At 46.0% G+C, this 18,247-nt stretch overlaps 1 protein-coding gene across 1 annotated transcript; it reads left to right on the top strand.

Moving 5' to 3' along the window:
- The first annotated feature begins 1,723 nt into the window (after positions 1–1,723).
- LOC114771720 (segment polarity protein dishevelled homolog DVL-2-like) lies at positions 1,724–17,752 on the top strand. Its single transcript, XM_028965045.1, has 15 exons — positions 1,724–2,195; positions 6,433–6,502; positions 8,309–8,484; positions 9,233–9,342; positions 9,685–9,814; positions 11,983–12,073; positions 12,160–12,229; positions 12,321–12,460; positions 12,608–12,684; positions 12,759–12,826; positions 13,517–13,639; positions 13,983–14,114; positions 15,190–15,366; positions 15,492–15,710; positions 16,146–17,752. Exons 1-15 carry the CDS (start codon positions 2,035–2,037, stop codon positions 16,691–16,693), a joined length of 2,292 nt encoding a protein of 763 aa, XP_028820878.1. The 5' UTR covers positions 1,724–2,034; the 3' UTR covers positions 16,694–17,752.
- Positions 17,753–18,247: the final 495 nt, after the last annotated feature.

The following is an 18,247-nucleotide window of genomic DNA, read 5'->3' as shown; positions in this document are numbered from 1 at the left end:
GTTTGATTGTCTTTTATTAACATCAAACTTTCAAAACCTTGTATTTAAATATATCTGTGATCTGGTGAAGTTCTAGTGGATTTAATGGTGCTGCAACATTGTATTTATGCTGTGTGAGATATGAGCACCTCTGGGAAGAGCTGCAGCTGTAATGGATCTGCCATATGGAAACCTGGCGTGCTTTTGCCAAGAACAACAAAGAGCTTTTCTTATTTATATCTTGCAATTGATGGCTGTGAAAAACCCATTTGTGGATTGATAATATGACAAGATTATTGTTTATTCATTGATTTTATCATTTTATTTTATGTATTGAGATTTAACTTAATTCACTTACCATGTATATATAGTGCAAAAAATTCTATTTGTATCTGCTCACAATTCTGGAAAGTTTTCCCTCTTCTGTATTCCAAGCGGTACAAAGCATGCTGGTGTGATTCAATTCATATGGTTTTATTTAGTAAAAGTTGGGGACAAGTGGAACGCCTGCGGGTGGAGTTTCTTCTCCAGGGGTTCAGTGGGGTTCAGCCTCTAGGCACCTGGAGGAGAACATATGACGTAACGCTGGGTGTCAGTCGTATCAGATATCTTCTAACCTTAAAAAAAAAAAGGTTTCGTGCAAAACGTATTCCTTACTTATAAATCTTAAATGAAGCTTTATATATTCTGACAAAATTCTGAAATTGAATGAATGAACCAATACGATACGAAACACAACACGATATATGACAATGTTATATTCAGATTTACCAACCATGCACAATTTGCAGATTCTACACAAGCACTACAAACCACACACATTAAGTAGATTAATGAGATTTGACTGAACGTTGCTGTCGTGGTGCAGAGTACGGGTGCAAAGTCAACAAAATGCACCTAACGGTGAAGTGGACGGTTCGGGGATTAAATATTATATAGTATGTACATGAGGAATGTATGTAATTCGAATATTTTTTTCCTTGCCACTGTTGCCTCTGGCCTGCTCGGCTGGGGCCTTGAGCACCGTTCTCTTTGTGACAACGTACATTGTAAACAAGCGGCATTTAAATAAAGGTTGATTGAACGACTGATTGATTGATTACCGGTGAATAATGAATAAATCTCGCAATGCCAGGAAGCTGCAAATAATTTCCAATGCATTATCAATCTGCAAAAAGCTTTTTTTTTTTTTTATCTTTTATGACATCCAGTGAACGTGAGTGCGCATGAAAGCGTGATGATAGGATGGTAGTAGCCTAGTGGGTAAAACACTTGAATCAGAAGACCCAGGTTTAAATTCCACTTACTACCATCGTGTCCCCGAGCAAGACACTTAACCCTGAGTGTCTCCAGGGGGGGGACTGTCCCCTGTAACTACTGATTGTAGGTGACTATGGATAAGGGCGCCTGGTAAATGGTGTAAATGTAAAATCCGACGTGGTGGTAGGGTGGTAGAAGCCTAGTGGGTAACACGCTCGCCTGTGAACCAGAAGACCCAGGTTCAAACCCTGCTTACTACCATCGTGGCCCCGAGCAAGACACTTAACCCCGAGTGTCTCCAGGTGGGGACTGTCCCCTGTAACTACTGATTGTAGGTAAATGCAAACGTAACGAAAGCCCCTTCTCCGAGGGGTGGGGTGGGGGACTGGGCGTGTCCCCGGCGAGCGTGACGTCACACGCCGCGTTTGAACCCCCCTCCTCCTCCTCCTCCTCCTCCTCCCGCCGTGTTGTTGTTGGGGGAAAAAAAGTTGGAGGCGCGGAGATAGATGCCGAGCGCAGATGTCGGCGTGCCGTTTCGCCCGCCGCCGGAGGCTTTAGTGTAGGGGAGGGGGTCGCCGCCGCCGCCGCCGCCGCCGCCGCGTTCACTTTTACGACTTTCGGAGGAAAAACTTTTCTTCCCGTCCGGCTTTTTCTTCTTTTAGGCTCCGAGGAAACCTCTTGGCCGCGGCGTCGCGTTTAACTCTCGCCCCCTCCCCTCCTCTTGTTAGCCAGCTAGCTTGCTAGCTGCTCCCTTCTTCTTCTCCCACACTTTCCCCCCGGTGGGTCCGTGGAGAAATGGCGGAGACCAAAATCATATATCACATCGACGAGGAGGACACCCCGTACCTGGTGAAGATCCCCATCGCGGCGGAGAAGATCACGCTGCTGGACTTCAAGCAGGTCCTGAACAAGCCCAACTACAAATTCTTCTTCAAGTCTATGGACCAGGATTTCGGGTGAGTGGAGGCCGGGGGGTCGGGGTCCCGTCCGGCCGCCGCGGAGCGCAGGAAAGCGGCGGCAACTTCTTTAATATAATAACTTCAACAATAAAATATAATACACGTTTACTTACGCCCTTACTTCTACTTATCTACAAGGCTCACGAAACACTCATTTCCATTAGTTTCCATTATTTTAACTTGCATCCTAATTCTCGTATTAGTATAAAAAAAAAAATATATATATATATACACACACACACACACACATTTTTAATATCTGTATTGTATTGGGATTTTTTACCAATACAATACTTTTTTCCCCCCTAAGAATCTTTAATAAACTATTTAAGTTTGCACTAACTAGGAATTGGTTGATTGTTTCAATGAAGGACGAGATCACAATTAATACTCAAAATGCTTATTACGCATATAAAATATATATATATATATATATATATATATATATATATATATATATATATATATACACACACACATATATACACACACACACACACACACACACATACATACAAGGAAGGGTCAATCAGTCAGGATGTTCTTTTTATGTATTTTTTCGTAAATGTCTATAAACAATAACTTTTATAGGCAAAATGAGACTTCTGACTTTTTATTTTCTCCCAAACACCTCGTAGCTTTATTGTGTTCTTACGTTTCCAGAGACGACCAGACAAGCGGCGTTAACGTCGCCATTTGATAGTTTGAGCCTCGTATTTTCTCCATCTCCTCTGGAATCTGGAGATTTTCGGCGGTGGGAGTGCCGCCAGCTCTTTTGTCTCGTGTACGTCCTTCCAGAACAGAGCAAAAATCCCCCCCACCCACCCACCCGCACTCGGCTAATTAACGTCCGTCTGGAGAGACGGCGCTTCGTGCCGGAAGTGTCCGGCCGACTGTTCACGCCAGCATGCACGGTTGGCCTTATTGGTAAGGGGTGGGGGGGGGCGGGGTGGCGGTGGTCGGGGAATCACGGCCCTGGTTCCCGGACGATTTCCTCAGTTGGAGGTAAAGCACAGAGTGGCTCTTCACGTCATGATTCCTTCGCCGCTGTTCGGATCTGAACTTGACACGGCTCTCCATCTGGCACGGTTTGCAGGGGAAGAGCGCTTAATAGCGGCGATGTGATTTAATTGAATTCATTGTGCAGTATTGTAGCACTACATGCTTCGTAATGTAATTCACAATGCCGTCATGGTATCAATGTCACATGTATCAATGAAAAAAACCCAACTTTTCAAAACTTTTTCAAAATGTCTTTACTCCACGAACAAAAATACGTAAATAAAATTCAAAGTTAAATGGATGTTTTTTCAGTGCATGTTGTTTTGAAAGTGAAGTGATTGTCATTGTGACCCAACAAAATGTGTCCTCTGTATTTAACCATATATATGGGTGGTAGTAACCAGAAGACCCAGGTTCAAACCCCACTTACTACCATTGTGTCCCTGAGCAAGACACTTAACACTAACTTGCTCCAGGGGGGGACTGTCCCTGTAACTACTGATTGTAAGTCGCTCTGGATAAGGGCGTCTGATAAATGCCGTAAATGTAAATGAATGTAACCATCACCTTCGGTGAGCAGTGGGCCGCCATGAAATTCGCCCGGGGCGCAGTGTGTTGGGTACGGTGCTTTTCATCAGGGGCACCTTGGCAGTTTGGGATTTGAACCGGCAACCTTCCGATTACGGGTCCGCTTCCTTAAGGCCGAAATTGGCTTGCTGTGAGCTAAGTGTGCGTATCCGTACACAGTTGCCTTGTTAATGTTTGTACTTAAATATTTGCGTCCGTACTGTGCGTCATAATCAGTAGTGTGTACTCCTTACCACCAGGGGTCAGCGTCGAGGCCGCAAACCAAATACCTGAAGGAACACCTGTATCTTAAAATAGTCATCTGTTGAGTTCACGATTTACGGAACATATACGTTCCGTTTATTTTTGAGTACGCACGCAATAAAACGACGCAAAGAGCGCTGGATACGGTCTGTGGCTGTACGTACGGACATTACACAGGTATATTTCTGCCTTTACCTGCTTGGTCAGAAGTGTTACACCACAGCTGTAACACTGGGCAGGTTCGAACCATGTAAAGTCAAGCTCGACGTGACGTCCGACGTGAGTTCGACGTGACGTTCATGCTGCTCATGTGAAGGGTCCTCTACGTTTCGACAGTGTCTGTGTATCCGTGCCCGTTTTGCCCGGGCCGTGGATCTGGCGGCCGCCCCTCGTGTTTGTGTTTCCTGTGTGGAGCGCCGGGGGCCGGGGGCAGCTGTCAGGCTGACTGTGTGTGGCAGCAGCAGCAGTGGTGGATCTGGGGGGGGGGGGGGGGGGGGGGGGGGGGGGGGGGGGGGTTGGTCTGCGGGCCTGGATGGGGGCCATTTGCTGGACGTCTGAGGCAGAATCAACAGGAAAAGCCCAGTCGGGCTCCCCCACGCTGTTCCGGAAGACTCTCTCCAGTTTAATTTCTTCTTTTTTTTTGGAGAGAGAACCGCACTTTCACTCTCCTCTCTTTCTTGTTACTAAGCCGCAGAGTTCTATTTATTGGCTTTTAACTGAGTGACGTGTTCATCAGACAAAAGACAACGGGTTTGAATAATGCAGTGACCTCACAGCAACACCTGTTTTAAAATCTGTTCTGCAATTTAGAAAAAAAAAACCCCACAAGTTTACTTTATACCAACATATTCATAGTATATAGAACGTCTCATTTTAAGTAGAATAGGAGACCAAGTGCCATATTTTCCTGTGGGACGTGTTTCCTAATGACACCAGTTGACTCATCCACTGATCTAGGAGCCCCGAGGGCGGAGATGGGTGCTGTGCCTGTGCGTGGGACGTGCTGACAGGAAGGGGTTTAAATAGTCTAGACATCGGACACGACGCGCATGCGAGCAGTCAATCATGCATCTGGGCTCCTCCCTTTTTATTAAATTTTTTTACTTAAAAAACAAAACAAACCCCGATACAATGATACAGATAGCCAGCAAGCCACGTTTCGTCTTTATGTATTTCTGCAGCGCTGCATCCTTGATGTTGCGTGAGCGAACACGAACGTAGGTGGTAGTAGCCTAGTGGGTAACACACTCGCCTGTGAACCAGAAGACCCAGATTCAAACCCCACTTACTACCATTGTGTCCCTGAGCAGGACACTTAACCCTGAGTTGCTCCAGGGGGGGACTGTCCCTGTAAATACTGATTGTAAGTCGCTGGATAAGGGGGGTCTGATAAATGCTGTAAATGTAAATGTACGTAGCACGACCTACGCCGCTCACCGTCCTGTCCTCACGTCATCAGACAATATGAGTATTCCAGCTTCTAGTGCTTGTGTTGAACTCTATTGCTCAGCATGTGTGTGTTTTTTTTTTTTTTTTTTATTTTTTTATTATATATACAGTTGCGCCTTTGTGCGGTTCTCGGCCCCGCAGCCTCGGCTGTAGCATAATTGCTAATGGATCGGAGGAATGTGAAAGTGGCGCGTGAAATAGCACGGCCGTTTGTTTGTTTGTGCGTTGAGGCCATAACGGGCCCTCTCAATTTACGGTAGAATTTAGCGACGCGCTGCGCTGCGTTCGGCAGGAATGCGGCTCGCGTTAGCGGGGGGACGTTTTAGCTCTTGGATGCCTCTTTAGTCGCCATAATTGGTCGGGCTTTTACTGAAGGGACCACGGGGTTTCGGGAACGAATCCTCAAGACACGTTTCATTCCTAGAAGAGCAGTGATTTTATGTATGCGATTTGAATTTCAATCTTAATCCATAATATATCAGAGGGGATGGATTTCCGTGCTGAAATCAGCATCAGATTACTCCGATTTTCTTTTTCCTTTCGGTCTCCAGCCGTAGTGTTTTGCACACATGGCCGACTCACAACTTGGTCCCGCATAAATGTACGCTAGTAGTCGAGAGATAAGCCGCTTGCAGCGATTCATGCACTTTATTGATAAGTGGTGAGATTCAGGGATGTGAAATTTACGATTACGCTAATCCAAGTAGAATTTGATCATAAATTGTTGAATTTCAATGCTGTAAAAAAAAAAAAAAAAAAAAAAAAAATGCTTTCGGTATAAGCATTCGGTATAAAAAGAAAGTTTGGTCCCATCTGTCCACTATTCTTTTTGTCATTTCTTTATATATATTATATATATATATATACACACACACACACACACGTTTAAAAGAGTGTATTTGGGCATTTGTGTGAAAGTATGTTCCATCTTCCCCCCCATCTGTGTCTGTAGCGTTGTGAAGGAGGAGATCTCCGATGACAGCGCCAAGCTGCCCTGCTTCAATGGAAGAGTGGTTTCCTGGGTAAGAGTCTTCGCTGCGCACAGCCTGCCTGCCGGCCCGGGGTCAGTTTTATTACAGTAAAGGGTTGCGGTGAGAAGAGAATTCACAGTCAAGGATCTAGGCATCGTTTCTGCACGTTCCCACCCGGAAGACGGCAAATAACCAACCTAAAAGCCATTGGAGCTCCGGTAATAGAATAACCAGCCTGCCTTCCAGCAGGATCCTGTAAAAATTTAAGGGCCGATGGTAAGTGGAGCGTATTCCCAAACCCTGTAATACGTAGGCAGAGGAAATAGTCATATGGGAATCGTTCATTTTTCTTCTTCTTCCTTTTCTACCCCCTCTTTCCCCTCCTAGGATATTCTCATCCTCTCATCCAGTAAGACTTTATAATAGAGCCATATAAATGGATATTGTCTATTGGAGTGGGCCATTGCTCACTATTTATCATGTGAAATGATGACCTGTTGGAAATGTCCAACGCGGCTCCAGAATTAAACCGCTCCTTCTCTTTTAGCCCAGGACGAGACGTAACCAACGAACGGGTTGGACTATTTCAGGGGGACATGTCAGGGGATTGACCCTTTTAGATAATTTTTTGATTTGTCAGTACTCTAGCTATATCCAACCTAACCTGTATATTGAAAGAGCATAAATAGCCTCGTACAATTAATAACCAAATGTTTTCTCTGCTGCCCTGCTCCATTGCAACCGGTTAAGTTGCACCCAGCGTTTTACTGTAATTTTTACCTGTTGCATTAACAGGTTTTGTACGTAAAAGGGCTTGGTTTGTTTTGTTTTTTTGATCTCCCTCCCCGCTGCCATTATGCATGTAATGTGTTGAAACAGACTCCACCTTAGCGCTGGCGGAGTTGGAGGCAGGTGCTGCTATTAAAATCTCACACGACTGCGAGGACGGACACGCAATACCGCAGCCGGGCGGGAAGACGACTCCCCGAGGAGGCCATCACAATGGCTGTCACAGAGGAGGGGGTTCGGGGTGCAACACCTGGCCCTCAGCAAACCCCAAAAAATCACAGGCCGGCAGACTTCATCGCAACCTTTTTTTTTTTTTTTTGTCTTCTTGTCTTTAAATTGCATTAAAATGCATTTTTGGACAGCGGTGTCATCACGTCATGCTAAGTCATGTGTGCTGCGTTGGTTAAAATTGCCCTTTTTGTATCAGAATGTCACTTGAGTCTCCAGATAGAGTTGAAGTGGAGAGGTGCAACAAAAGCCTCTCCTTCGAGTCCACTTTCAAAAGTCAAGCACAGTAACTGGAGCCCCAATTGGCGTAATTGTTTGGGAAATGGGTTGAGTTTTTTTTTAAGGCTCCTGCCATCTTAGCCCTTGAGCCACAAACTCTCACATGCACTCGCCGACACACACACACACACACACACAGTTTATTTTCCAGTTACTTGATGTAGGCTAAGCTAATGGACGCTGGTGTTGCGTTACGTTGTGGATCACTGTTTTCGTGAGAAAGCCTTCACACAATACCGCACTGTACTCCCTCCCTCACCTTCTGGATGTGCCTCACCATTGTGTTACTGTGTCATCCTGTTTGTGATGGAGGTGTGAAAGTTTAGATTTGTGCAGATTTTTTTTTTAAGTCCCGAAAGTATTGAGCTTTGAACTGTAGTGTTCGTTTTCAGATGGGAAGTAGGATGTGGGTTTCATTTGATGGCTAAAGCGGCTAACGGGTAGCGCCAAATGTCGTTCAGGGTTGCGCGTTGTGGTGTGAAAATAGATTTGACCGTACTTCAGTACGGCACTCATCGCGGTTTTATCATGTCTAACATGTCTGCCTCTTTCTTTACATAGCTGGTGTCCTCAGACGCCCCCGCAGCCACGACCGCGGCAGCGGCAGCAGCACCGACCTCGGAGCCTGCCGCTCCACCCGCGGAGGTGCGTCCACCATCGCCCCCGCCTCCGCCCCTGCCACCCCCTCCAGCTGAAAGGTTGGGGGGCATCGGGGACTCCAGACCTCCTTCTTTCCAGTAAGCACAGTGGATTCGTCCCTGTTTATATTTTATGAAAGTCGGAGCGTTATGACGCTGTACTGGGGGCGCAACAGTTGACGGTAAAATATTGAATCACTTACAGACAGTGCGGTTTTTTACATTTACGACATTTATCAGACGCCCTTATCCAGAGCGACTTACAATCAGTATTTACAGGGACAGTCCCCCTGGAGACACTCAGGGTTAAGTGTCTTGCTCAGGGACAAAATGGTAGTAAGTGGGATTCGAACCCGGGTCTTCTGGTTCATAGGCGAGTGTGTTACCCACTAGGCTACTACCACCCTTTTTTGGTTTTGTGAAATTGGTCCGCAAACGGGGAGGGCGAGATGAAAGTTCGAAGAAACGGAAAAGGTAACGGCAGCAAAGACCTACCGCGTCGCTTCGGTCAAACACGAGAAAAGAACCAGCACGTTGTTCTGTTTACACAGAAAAAAAATACGGGGTACGCATCGTACCGTGGTACTATACCGGTATTGTTGCACCCCTGTACTGTACAACTTCTAATAAAGGCCCAGGCTGCACCAGATACCATCAATAACAAGAGCCTGGTGTTTGTTTTACATTTGCCATTTTGGTAGTTATTGATAATATTATACTAATTTTATATACTATAATTAGTTTATAAGATTAGTTATAAGATATGCGCCATCGTTTGAAACTAGTTTCACAATATTTAAGACTTTGTGCCGTTTTCAGTTGTTCATATCTAATTTCTCCCATGCAGCCCCAATGCCGCCGGCAGCGTGGAGACCCTGGACGACCAGACCGAGACAGAGTCTGTGGTGTCCTTCAGACGAGAGCGACCCCGGCACAGGGACAGCGTGGACCAGCATGGTGAGGGACAGTGTGGGGTCACACAGGCAGCCCTGACCGCCGCAGGCGCCCGCAGCGCTGGCCTTGCAGTGAAGGGCAGCGGCGTGGGCTTTGGGGCCTCGTAAAAAACCCACTGATGTGGTTCCCTGGTTCACTCACGAGTCACTCTTTTATGAGCTGTTGGCGTGGGGCTCAGCTCCTACAATAGGATTCCATTCTTCTTCTGACCACAATGCGGGAGGACACATTTGTCAGTTAGTTTTACATTTGATCCTGTTGTAATTTTTCGCCATCTGTCTTCTTCTCTGGTTCTCTGCGTTTGACGACTTCTGTGCTAATTTAGTGTCTCCCTTTAAAAAAAAGGGCCACGGATGAATGGGCAGAGCCGTTTAGAGCGCCACCTGGCGGGCTACGAGAGCGCTACCACGGTGATGAGCAGCGAATTGGAGACCACCAGCTTCTGCGACTCGGACGACGATGACACCATGAGCAGGTAGGAGACAGGAAGGCTGCAATATTTTCTAGACCCACTGCATGGTGCCACCTCAACTAGTCCACTGGGCCGGTGAGCCAAGTCACGATCGCAGGTCACTAATTGGCCCCGCAGCATGTCATTATGCAAGATGTGGCATTCTGAACTAACCCGATCATTTGTCATGTGTCTGCTGTAATGAGTGTTCAGTACTGTATGCTGAACACTGTACGTGTTACATGGCACACCTCAAAAACTGTGTCAGGGTCCAACATGCACGTGTTTGGTTGCTCTGTGTGTGTGTGTGTGTGTGTGTGTGTGTGTGTGTGTGTGTGTGTGACAAAGTGCCTGGATCATCACCAAAACAGGACTGTTGACTGATAAAGTGTAAAACGTAAAAAAAAAAAATACATTCCAGGAAAAGAACACCTCAAATACTACATTGGCCGGGGGTGGATCATGCTTTGTTGAAAGGAATTAAAATTAATATGAATAAACTCCAGCAAATTCTGGAAACAAACCACAATATGACGTAAAAAAAATGCTATGATCGAGAGCAATCGATGCAGAATTTGAAGCCTCGTCCTTGCAAGTAGCATCTGAAAGACTCTTAGTTGGCTGCATGTAAATAATAATTCTTCTTCCGTAGTGTTTTTCCTGCAGAGTAAAGACAGAAATATACTTGCTGTCCGTACTGTATGTCTTAATCTTCTGTTTTTATTATGGCAATTCGCATCAGCTCCAGAATGTTACGGAGAGAGATCAGATGAAGTCCCACTTTGCCATGAAAATGAACCAATTCCGCTGCATTTCAGCCCTGCCACAGAAGGACCTGCTGAGATCATTTCACTGACTGAGCACTGATGACCACAAGGCATTGTTCTTCCATGGTTACCTGCAAGTCATCATTGCGTTTCATAAAAAGGACTTCACAGGCAAAGATGCTACTAAGATTGCACCTAAATCAACATTTATCAGATCATCAAAAACTCAAGTGTCATGAAGAAGGCTTCAGGTCGCCCAAGAAAGTCCAGCAAGCGGCAGGACCGTCTCCTAAAGATGATCCAGCTGTGGGATCGGGGTGCCACCAGGTGCTCAGGAATGGCAGCGGGCAGTTGTGATGGCATCTATACGCGCGGTGAGGAGAAGACTTTTGGAGGACGGCCTGGTGTGAAGAAGGATAGACTGGTATTCTGCAAGAAGTGCAGGGATTGGAATTTTCAATTTTTTTGTGATGAAGCCCCTTTCCGACTGTTTGGGGCATCTGGAAAAATGATTGAACGCTACCATCAGTCCCGTCTCGTGCCAACAGTAAAGCATCCTGAGACCGTTCATGTGTGGGGCTGCTTCTCATCCAAGGGAGTGGGCTCACAGCCATGAGTAAAGAAGGGCACCACAACATCCTCTTACAGCAACTTCTCCCAATCATCCAAGAACAGGAATCAATGCCTTTTCCAGCATGATTGAGCACCGTGCCACAAGGCTAAAGTGAAGTGATTGTCATTGTGATGCACAGCACACGGTGCACACAGTGAAGTTTGTCCTCTGCATTTAACCCATGACCCTTGGTGAGCAGTCGGCAGCCATGACAGGCGCCCGGGGGAGCAGTGTGTGGGGACGGCGCTTTGCTCAGTGGCACCTTGGCGGATCGGGATTAGAACCGGCAACCTTCTGATTACGGGGCCGCTTCCTTAACCGCTAGGCTCGGGGAAGAAAACATAGAAATTTTGGCCAGGAAACTCCCCGGACCTTAATCCAATTGAGAACTTGTGTGGACAAACAAAAACCCACAAAGTCATACTGATTATGAAGGAATGGGTCGCCATCAGAAGTTGATTGACAGCATGCCAGAGGTCTTGGGGGGAAGGGGGGGGGTCCAACAATGCAAGTATCGACCCTTTGCATAAACTTGATTGTCAATAAAAGCCTTTGAAACTTTAAAATGCTTGTTATTACGCTTAAGTGCACCAAAGAAACAACTGACAAAAAGACCCGAAATCCCCGAAGCGGCAAACCTTTGGCCACGATCTCGTAAGACTGGCCCTATAAACCTACGCAGGTATGGCATCTCCTTATACGCTTCGCAGGATAAGGGACAGTTGGTGTATGCACGTACATGACGGCAAGTGTATTTCTGCCACAAGGGCGTGTGTTGCTAAGTTGCGCGCATGTGTGTGACTTTATTTCAGGTTCAGCAGCTGCACGGAGCAAAGCACGGCATCGCGTTTCCTGAAACGGCAGCGGAGGCGGAGGAAACAGCGGCCGCCGAGACTGGAGCGGGTGCGTGCGCGGACGCGTCTTATTTTAGCCGGGATCATGGGACGCGTGTTCCTACATGTCTTTGCTTTGCCCCGTTTGTCCACCAGGCGTCATCGTTCAGCAGCGTGACGGACTCCACCATGTCCCTCAACATCATCACCGTCACACTCAACATGGGTGAGGGACGCCGCTCTTGACTCGTACCGTCCAGAACCAGCCGTTTGTTCTGGCGTCTCGCTCACTTGTCCTAGTTTCACCTGTATTTCAGAGAAGTATAACTTCCTGGGCATCAGCATAGTGGGCCAGAGTAACGAGAGGGGGGACGGGGGGATCTACATCGGCTCCATCATGAAGGGTGGAGCTGTGGCTGCAGATGGCAGAATTGAGCCCGGAGACATGCTGCTGCAGGTGTGTGTGTGTGTGCATGAGTTTTTAAAGTGGAAATACTCACATTGTGCAACATACTCTGCGAAGCCTGTGCGCGTGTGAGGCTTGTGTCCCCGCGCATTGCTAAGTAATGACAGTCTGCTGTTTTTGTGTGTGTGTAATTGACAGGTAAATGACATCAACTTTGAGAACATGAGCAACGATGACGCGGTCCGGGTGCTCAGAGAGATTGTGCACAAACCAGGGTGAGTGAGGTGTGTGTAAAAATGAAATAAGATTAAAAGACAGCCGTTTAATGTTATGTGTCTTTGTCCCTCAGACCCATCGTTCTTACAGTAGCCAAATGCTGGGACCCGTCTCCTCAGGGCTACTTCACACTCCCTCGCAGTGAGTACTGTATACCGCTAGAAACAGCAAACGTTCAAGCGCTTAATGTTGGGGGGAAAAACGACTACGTTAATATCTTCCATCTCTGACACCAGAATTACCCACAACACACTAGCGCACTTCTGGATGCATTATTAGCAGCAGTCTGCATGCAGTTATGCAAAGAATGCCTAATGCTCATCTAAAGTGGCCACACAATGTTCAGAGTCCCGTTACAGAGTGTAGCAGAGTAGGGACAATGGAATGTGTGTGCGGAGCAGGGTGGAAACGGGGTGGGTCCTGGATGGTGTAGGGTAGTGGGATGTTGGGGATGGGGCGTTGGCCGGAATGATTTCAGTCTTATGTGATGCTGGTTTGATCTTTTTTTTTTTTTTTTTTTGGTCATCAAAATGTAATAAGTTGTGTTTTAAATGAATGCTATTTGAACGGTTTGTTTATAAATCAACGTATTGTTTGATCATTTAGTTAAAATGAAATAAAATGCATAAAAGTGGCACATGTGATCGTCCATCTACATCAGTTATACCTACATATACTTCATATTCATCTCTCCCTGTTACATTTAACTATAACAATTACAATTATGATCGTTAGTAACTGAATGGTCCTGTCTCGTCTAGCCATGTCATTGAAGATGCCTGCTGTAAATGAATCATTGTCGACTCAGTTTCTCTCTGTCTCTCATGTCAGATGAGCCCATCCGACCCATAGACCCAGCGGCGTGGGTGAGCCACTCGGTGGCCCTAACAGGGGGGTATCCTCCTTACCCTGGCAGCACCATCACGTCCAGCTCATCCGTCACTGAGACTGAACGTACGATTTCTTTCTTTCCATTGTGTCTAATAGAGTTGTTATTATATTGCATTTTAGTGCAGTGTGATGTGTTTGTTGGAAATTTGTGTAGATTTGGCAAATACGCTGTTTTTTTAAATTTTTTTTATAGACCCTTGTCTGGTTCCCCTCTGTGGGTTGGTACTGGGTTGTAAACTTGTCTGTAAACAGTTGTAAATGTGTCGCCCTCTCATCTGCAGGTGGTTGTAAAGTGTTCCTCTCTTTGTTCTTTGCTCTCCCGTCTCTCTCTCTCCCGTCTCTCTCTTTCTCTCTCTCTCTCTCTGACTTGCCGCCACATCGTCTTTGTCCTCCGTCCTTTTTTCAGGTTTTGACGAGTTCAACCTGTCCCTGCACTCTGACATGGCGTCAGTGGCGAAGGCTATGGCCTCGCCAGAGTCCGGCCTGGAAGTCCGAGACAGGATGTGGCTGAAGATCACCATCCCCAACGCCTTCCTGGGTAAGAGAGGGTGAGATCCAGGGACAGACAGAAAGTAAAGAATGAAAGGGGGTTACATTTATGAAAGTGTGAAAAGTGAAAGTGAAGTGATTGTCACACGTGATACACAGCACACAGTGCACACAGTGAAATTTGTCCTCTGCATTTAACCCATCACCCTGAGTGAGCAGTGGACAGCCATGACAAGCGCCCGGGGAGCAGTGTGTGGGGACGGTGCTTTGCTCAGTGGCACCTCAGTGGTACCTTGGTAGATCGGGATTCGAACCTTCTGACTACGGGGCCGCTTCCTTAACCACTAGGCCACCAGGCCCCCAAAATATATGCAGGGTTCCCATGGCTGAGGGAATTTCTTGAATATTCCAGATATTTCCAGACAGGGAAAGGTGGGGAATTTGATCATTTGGATGCCAAGTCAGGGAATTTTGTTAATAGCATGTAGTGCAGTAGCCAAAACCTCTCCCACTCTAAAATATATATTGTAGAATGCAGAGTTTTTGTAAAATCTGTGTTGACATGTACACTCAATAACTTACCAAACATGCCAGGCAAGTGTACATTTCCAGACATTTGGCTTAAGGACCGGCTCACTCAAAATGATGAAAGATGCATGTAGAGGACTTGAGTCGAGGTTTTGGTTTGTTCCATTTTAACACTCCAAGCTGCCTTTATTCAACAACAATGACATAAATGCGGTTTTGAATTCTATTACATTAGACATTTCATTATATGCGATGTAGGGGTGCTGAAATTACTCTCATCACTGAATCACGATTCGGCATAAATGCAGTGCAGAACATAATCAATTATTATGTTATAACGTTATAATGATGTTGCTTGCCGGCTTTATTTATTATGTATTTATTTTTCCTTGTTAAATGTAGTGCCAGTAGTGACTGTGGCTGCCTGATCTTTAGTGCCTTTAATGCACTAAATCCTTAGTTTTAATTGTATTGGTGCTTTTTTTTGGTGTACCATTATAAGGAGTGTGTTTTGGAATTTTTGAAGTTCCTACTTTGTATTGAACAAACCTATACGTGAAAGGCTAAAAGGGGGTTTGTGTGTCTGTGTGTACAAGGCTCAGACGTGGTCGAGTGGCTGTATCACCACATCGAGGGCTTCCAGGATCGTCGGGAGGCGCGGAAGTACGCCAGCAACCTGCTGAAGGCCGGATTCATCCGACACACAGTGAACAAGATCACCTTCTCGGAGCAGTGCTACTACATCTTTGGAGACTTCAGCGACTGTGAGAACTGTGAGTAAAAGCTTGGCATTACATTCTTCCAAATTAACTTTTCTAAAAAAAAATAAATGAATATGACTATTATTTTTGAGTTTCATACAAATATATCCAATTTATTTTTTCTTTTTGATCTTCAGACATGGCTAATTTGTCTCTGAACGATAACGATGGCTCCAGCGGAGCTTCAGATCAGGACACTCTGGCCCCCCTGCCTCTCCCTGGGGCCACGCCCTGGCCCATGCTGCACTCCTTTCCCTACCAGTACCCCCATCCATACTCCACCCAACCGCCACCCTACCATGAGCTCTCCAGCTACAGCTACGCTCCCGGCAGCACCGGCAGCCAGCACAGTGAAGGTGCAAATGCACACACTCACAATCATATCATTGTAAATACAAATTTCTTACATAGTTTAAATTTTGTTTTTAAAATCCAGTTGAGTGTAACGCAAAGCACTTGTTCTATTAAACAGTCCTGCTCATCATTTGCCGATGCAATTCCTGCTTCTAATGTGATAATCATCTTATGAGACATTTCCCTGCCATAGACACCAATGCACAAGTGATTACACACTCACATGCAACAGATGCAACTGTCACCCTGTGACCTCTGATTCGGCGTATGCTGTTTTTATGTATTGTTGGGGTAGAAACAGATTTCTTATGTAAACCTCCTGAATATTTTGTTGTATCTGTTTCTACTAAAGTGGCCAGTGGGAGTGTAGATTAGAAATTCTGTGATATTCGGAAAGACATGCCATGAATTAAACTCTGCTGGTTTCTGCTCTTCAGGGAGTCGCAGCAGCGGCTCGACGCGGAGCGAGGGAGAGCGGAGGAGGGGTAGTAAGGGTGGAGCAGGCAGCACCGCCGGAGGAGGAAGTCGGGAAGAAAAGTCTCCCGGTGCCGACTCGCGCTCAGGTAGTGGCAGCGAATCTGAGTATTCGACCCGCAGCAGCCTGAGGCGGGACCATGGCTCAGCCACGCCCAGCGAACACAGTCACATGAGTGCCCGTTCCTCGCACCACCGCGGACCCCCTCCGCCTCCGCATCCCCAGCACATGGCTTACCCGCCCGGGATCCCTCTGCCGTACAACCCCATGATGGTCATGATGGTGCCCCAGCACCCCCACCCACACCCAGCTCTGGGAGGACCCCACCCGCAACCTCCCGGGGTCACTCCGCACCCAGCCCTGCCCCCACCCTCATCCACCCCTGGGGGACCGCCTGGGGCCCCACCCACCCGGGATCTGGGCTCAGTCCCGCCTGAGTTGACCGCCTCACGCCAGTCCTTCCACCTGGCAATGGGCAACCCCAGCGAGTTCTTTGTGGACGTCATGTAGTGTGTGTGTGTGTGTGTGTGTGTGTGTGTGTGTGTGAGAGAGAGAGAGAAAGAGAGTCTAAGTGAATGGGATATGGGACCCGTGATTATAGTCTGTATGACTTTTATATGGCAGCAGTGCAGGGTGGGGCAAGTGCTGGGCGACGCCCATCCCTTCTGGTAGGAACAGGGTTTAATAGTGAACATAGAATTTTTATTATTAATATTTTCTTTTGTAATTTAGCCAGTGAAGTCAGGTAAGACTTTAGGAAAGTCTCCCTGGTCCCTCGTCTTTCCATTAAAAATGGTTTTGGTGAGAGAGTTTTGCTTTTTGAATCTCTCATGGCCGTTTCCAAAACATTTTAAAAGTACTGTGTAGATAGAAATAAAAAAAAAATGCCACAGAGATCAAATCTTTCTCCGCTTTACACCCAGCATGTCAGGCATAATGTATAAACTGGTTGAATTGTCAGTTTTGATGGAATTGTTCACTCATCTGCATGCCTCAAATGAAGTAACTGAACAAGAAACAAAGTGCTCGCTTGGGGGCCATAGAGAAGTAAAAAAACTCCTGCTTTTAAAATACATTTTAGGCAGGCGTTCCAGTTTGAAACGGACGGCCTGACGTTAAGGCTGTTGCTGGGAACACCGTTGTATAAATTCCAGGTTTTTACAACTCATTCCGCTCACGAGTGAAGTTGCCCGAACGTGGCGTCTCTTTTGAAGGAACTCGCTCTGTATATAAGACTTTAAACTCTGACGCAGTACAGTTACAGTGTAATGTGAAACTAGGGATCACTGGCTGGTGGTCTGTGCTGGGGTCAGCGTGACCTCCAGGCAGACTGTCCGAAACAGAAAATGGTACTTGTTTAAAACCAAAAAATAATGATAACATTTTATAAGGTACTTTGGGTGATGAATGTTATGCTTCCCTTACTTTTTTTTTTGTATGAAGAACCATATTGCTGTATAATCAAATGATGCAGGTACCAAATGAAGCCCGCACAATATGACCTGGAGTTGCCATTTTGTTTATCATGACTTTGTTTTCCAAAATAAATTTGTATTAGATTGCAATGTACCGTCTTGTCTAAGTCTTTGTGTGCTCCTTTCCGACTTTATAACATTTTGCGGCTCGTTTTTCAGTTCGTTTCATATCTGCATCTGGAAGCAAGATGTACAGCTAATATGATTTTTATTGGATTTTATCCAAAGTACAATGCATTCTGAAGCGTGGAGATATATAAACATACATAGTGCTATAAAACATAGAGAACATCAGATCATACACCTCTTGAAATGAATACGCTAAGATGGTGGATTATTACAAGGCAAGCAAGTGCCTATGTGTATGACCAATAAAATATACTGATGAGTGTTTTCTAAACGGGCACAATTTAGTTGTCTCTAAACTACATTACCCATGATGCCGTCTGAGTTCGTTCAATCTTTTTGGCTACGTCACTTCTTTAGATAAAATAAAAGCAAAAGTTTAAGATGTACATAAATAACTGGTTATAACTGTTATAGAACTGTATAGCAACGTATTCGCTTGTTTTAAATGTGCCAAATTATG

The sequence above is a fragment of the Denticeps clupeoides genome, unplaced genomic scaffold (genome assembly GCF_900700375.1).
Source record: "Denticeps clupeoides unplaced genomic scaffold, fDenClu1.1, whole genome shotgun sequence".
NCBI lineage: Eukaryota > Metazoa > Chordata > Actinopteri > Clupeiformes > Denticipitidae > Denticeps > Denticeps clupeoides.
The sequence above is the reverse complement of the archived record's forward strand: the minus strand, read 5'-3'. Positions and strand labels throughout refer to the sequence as shown.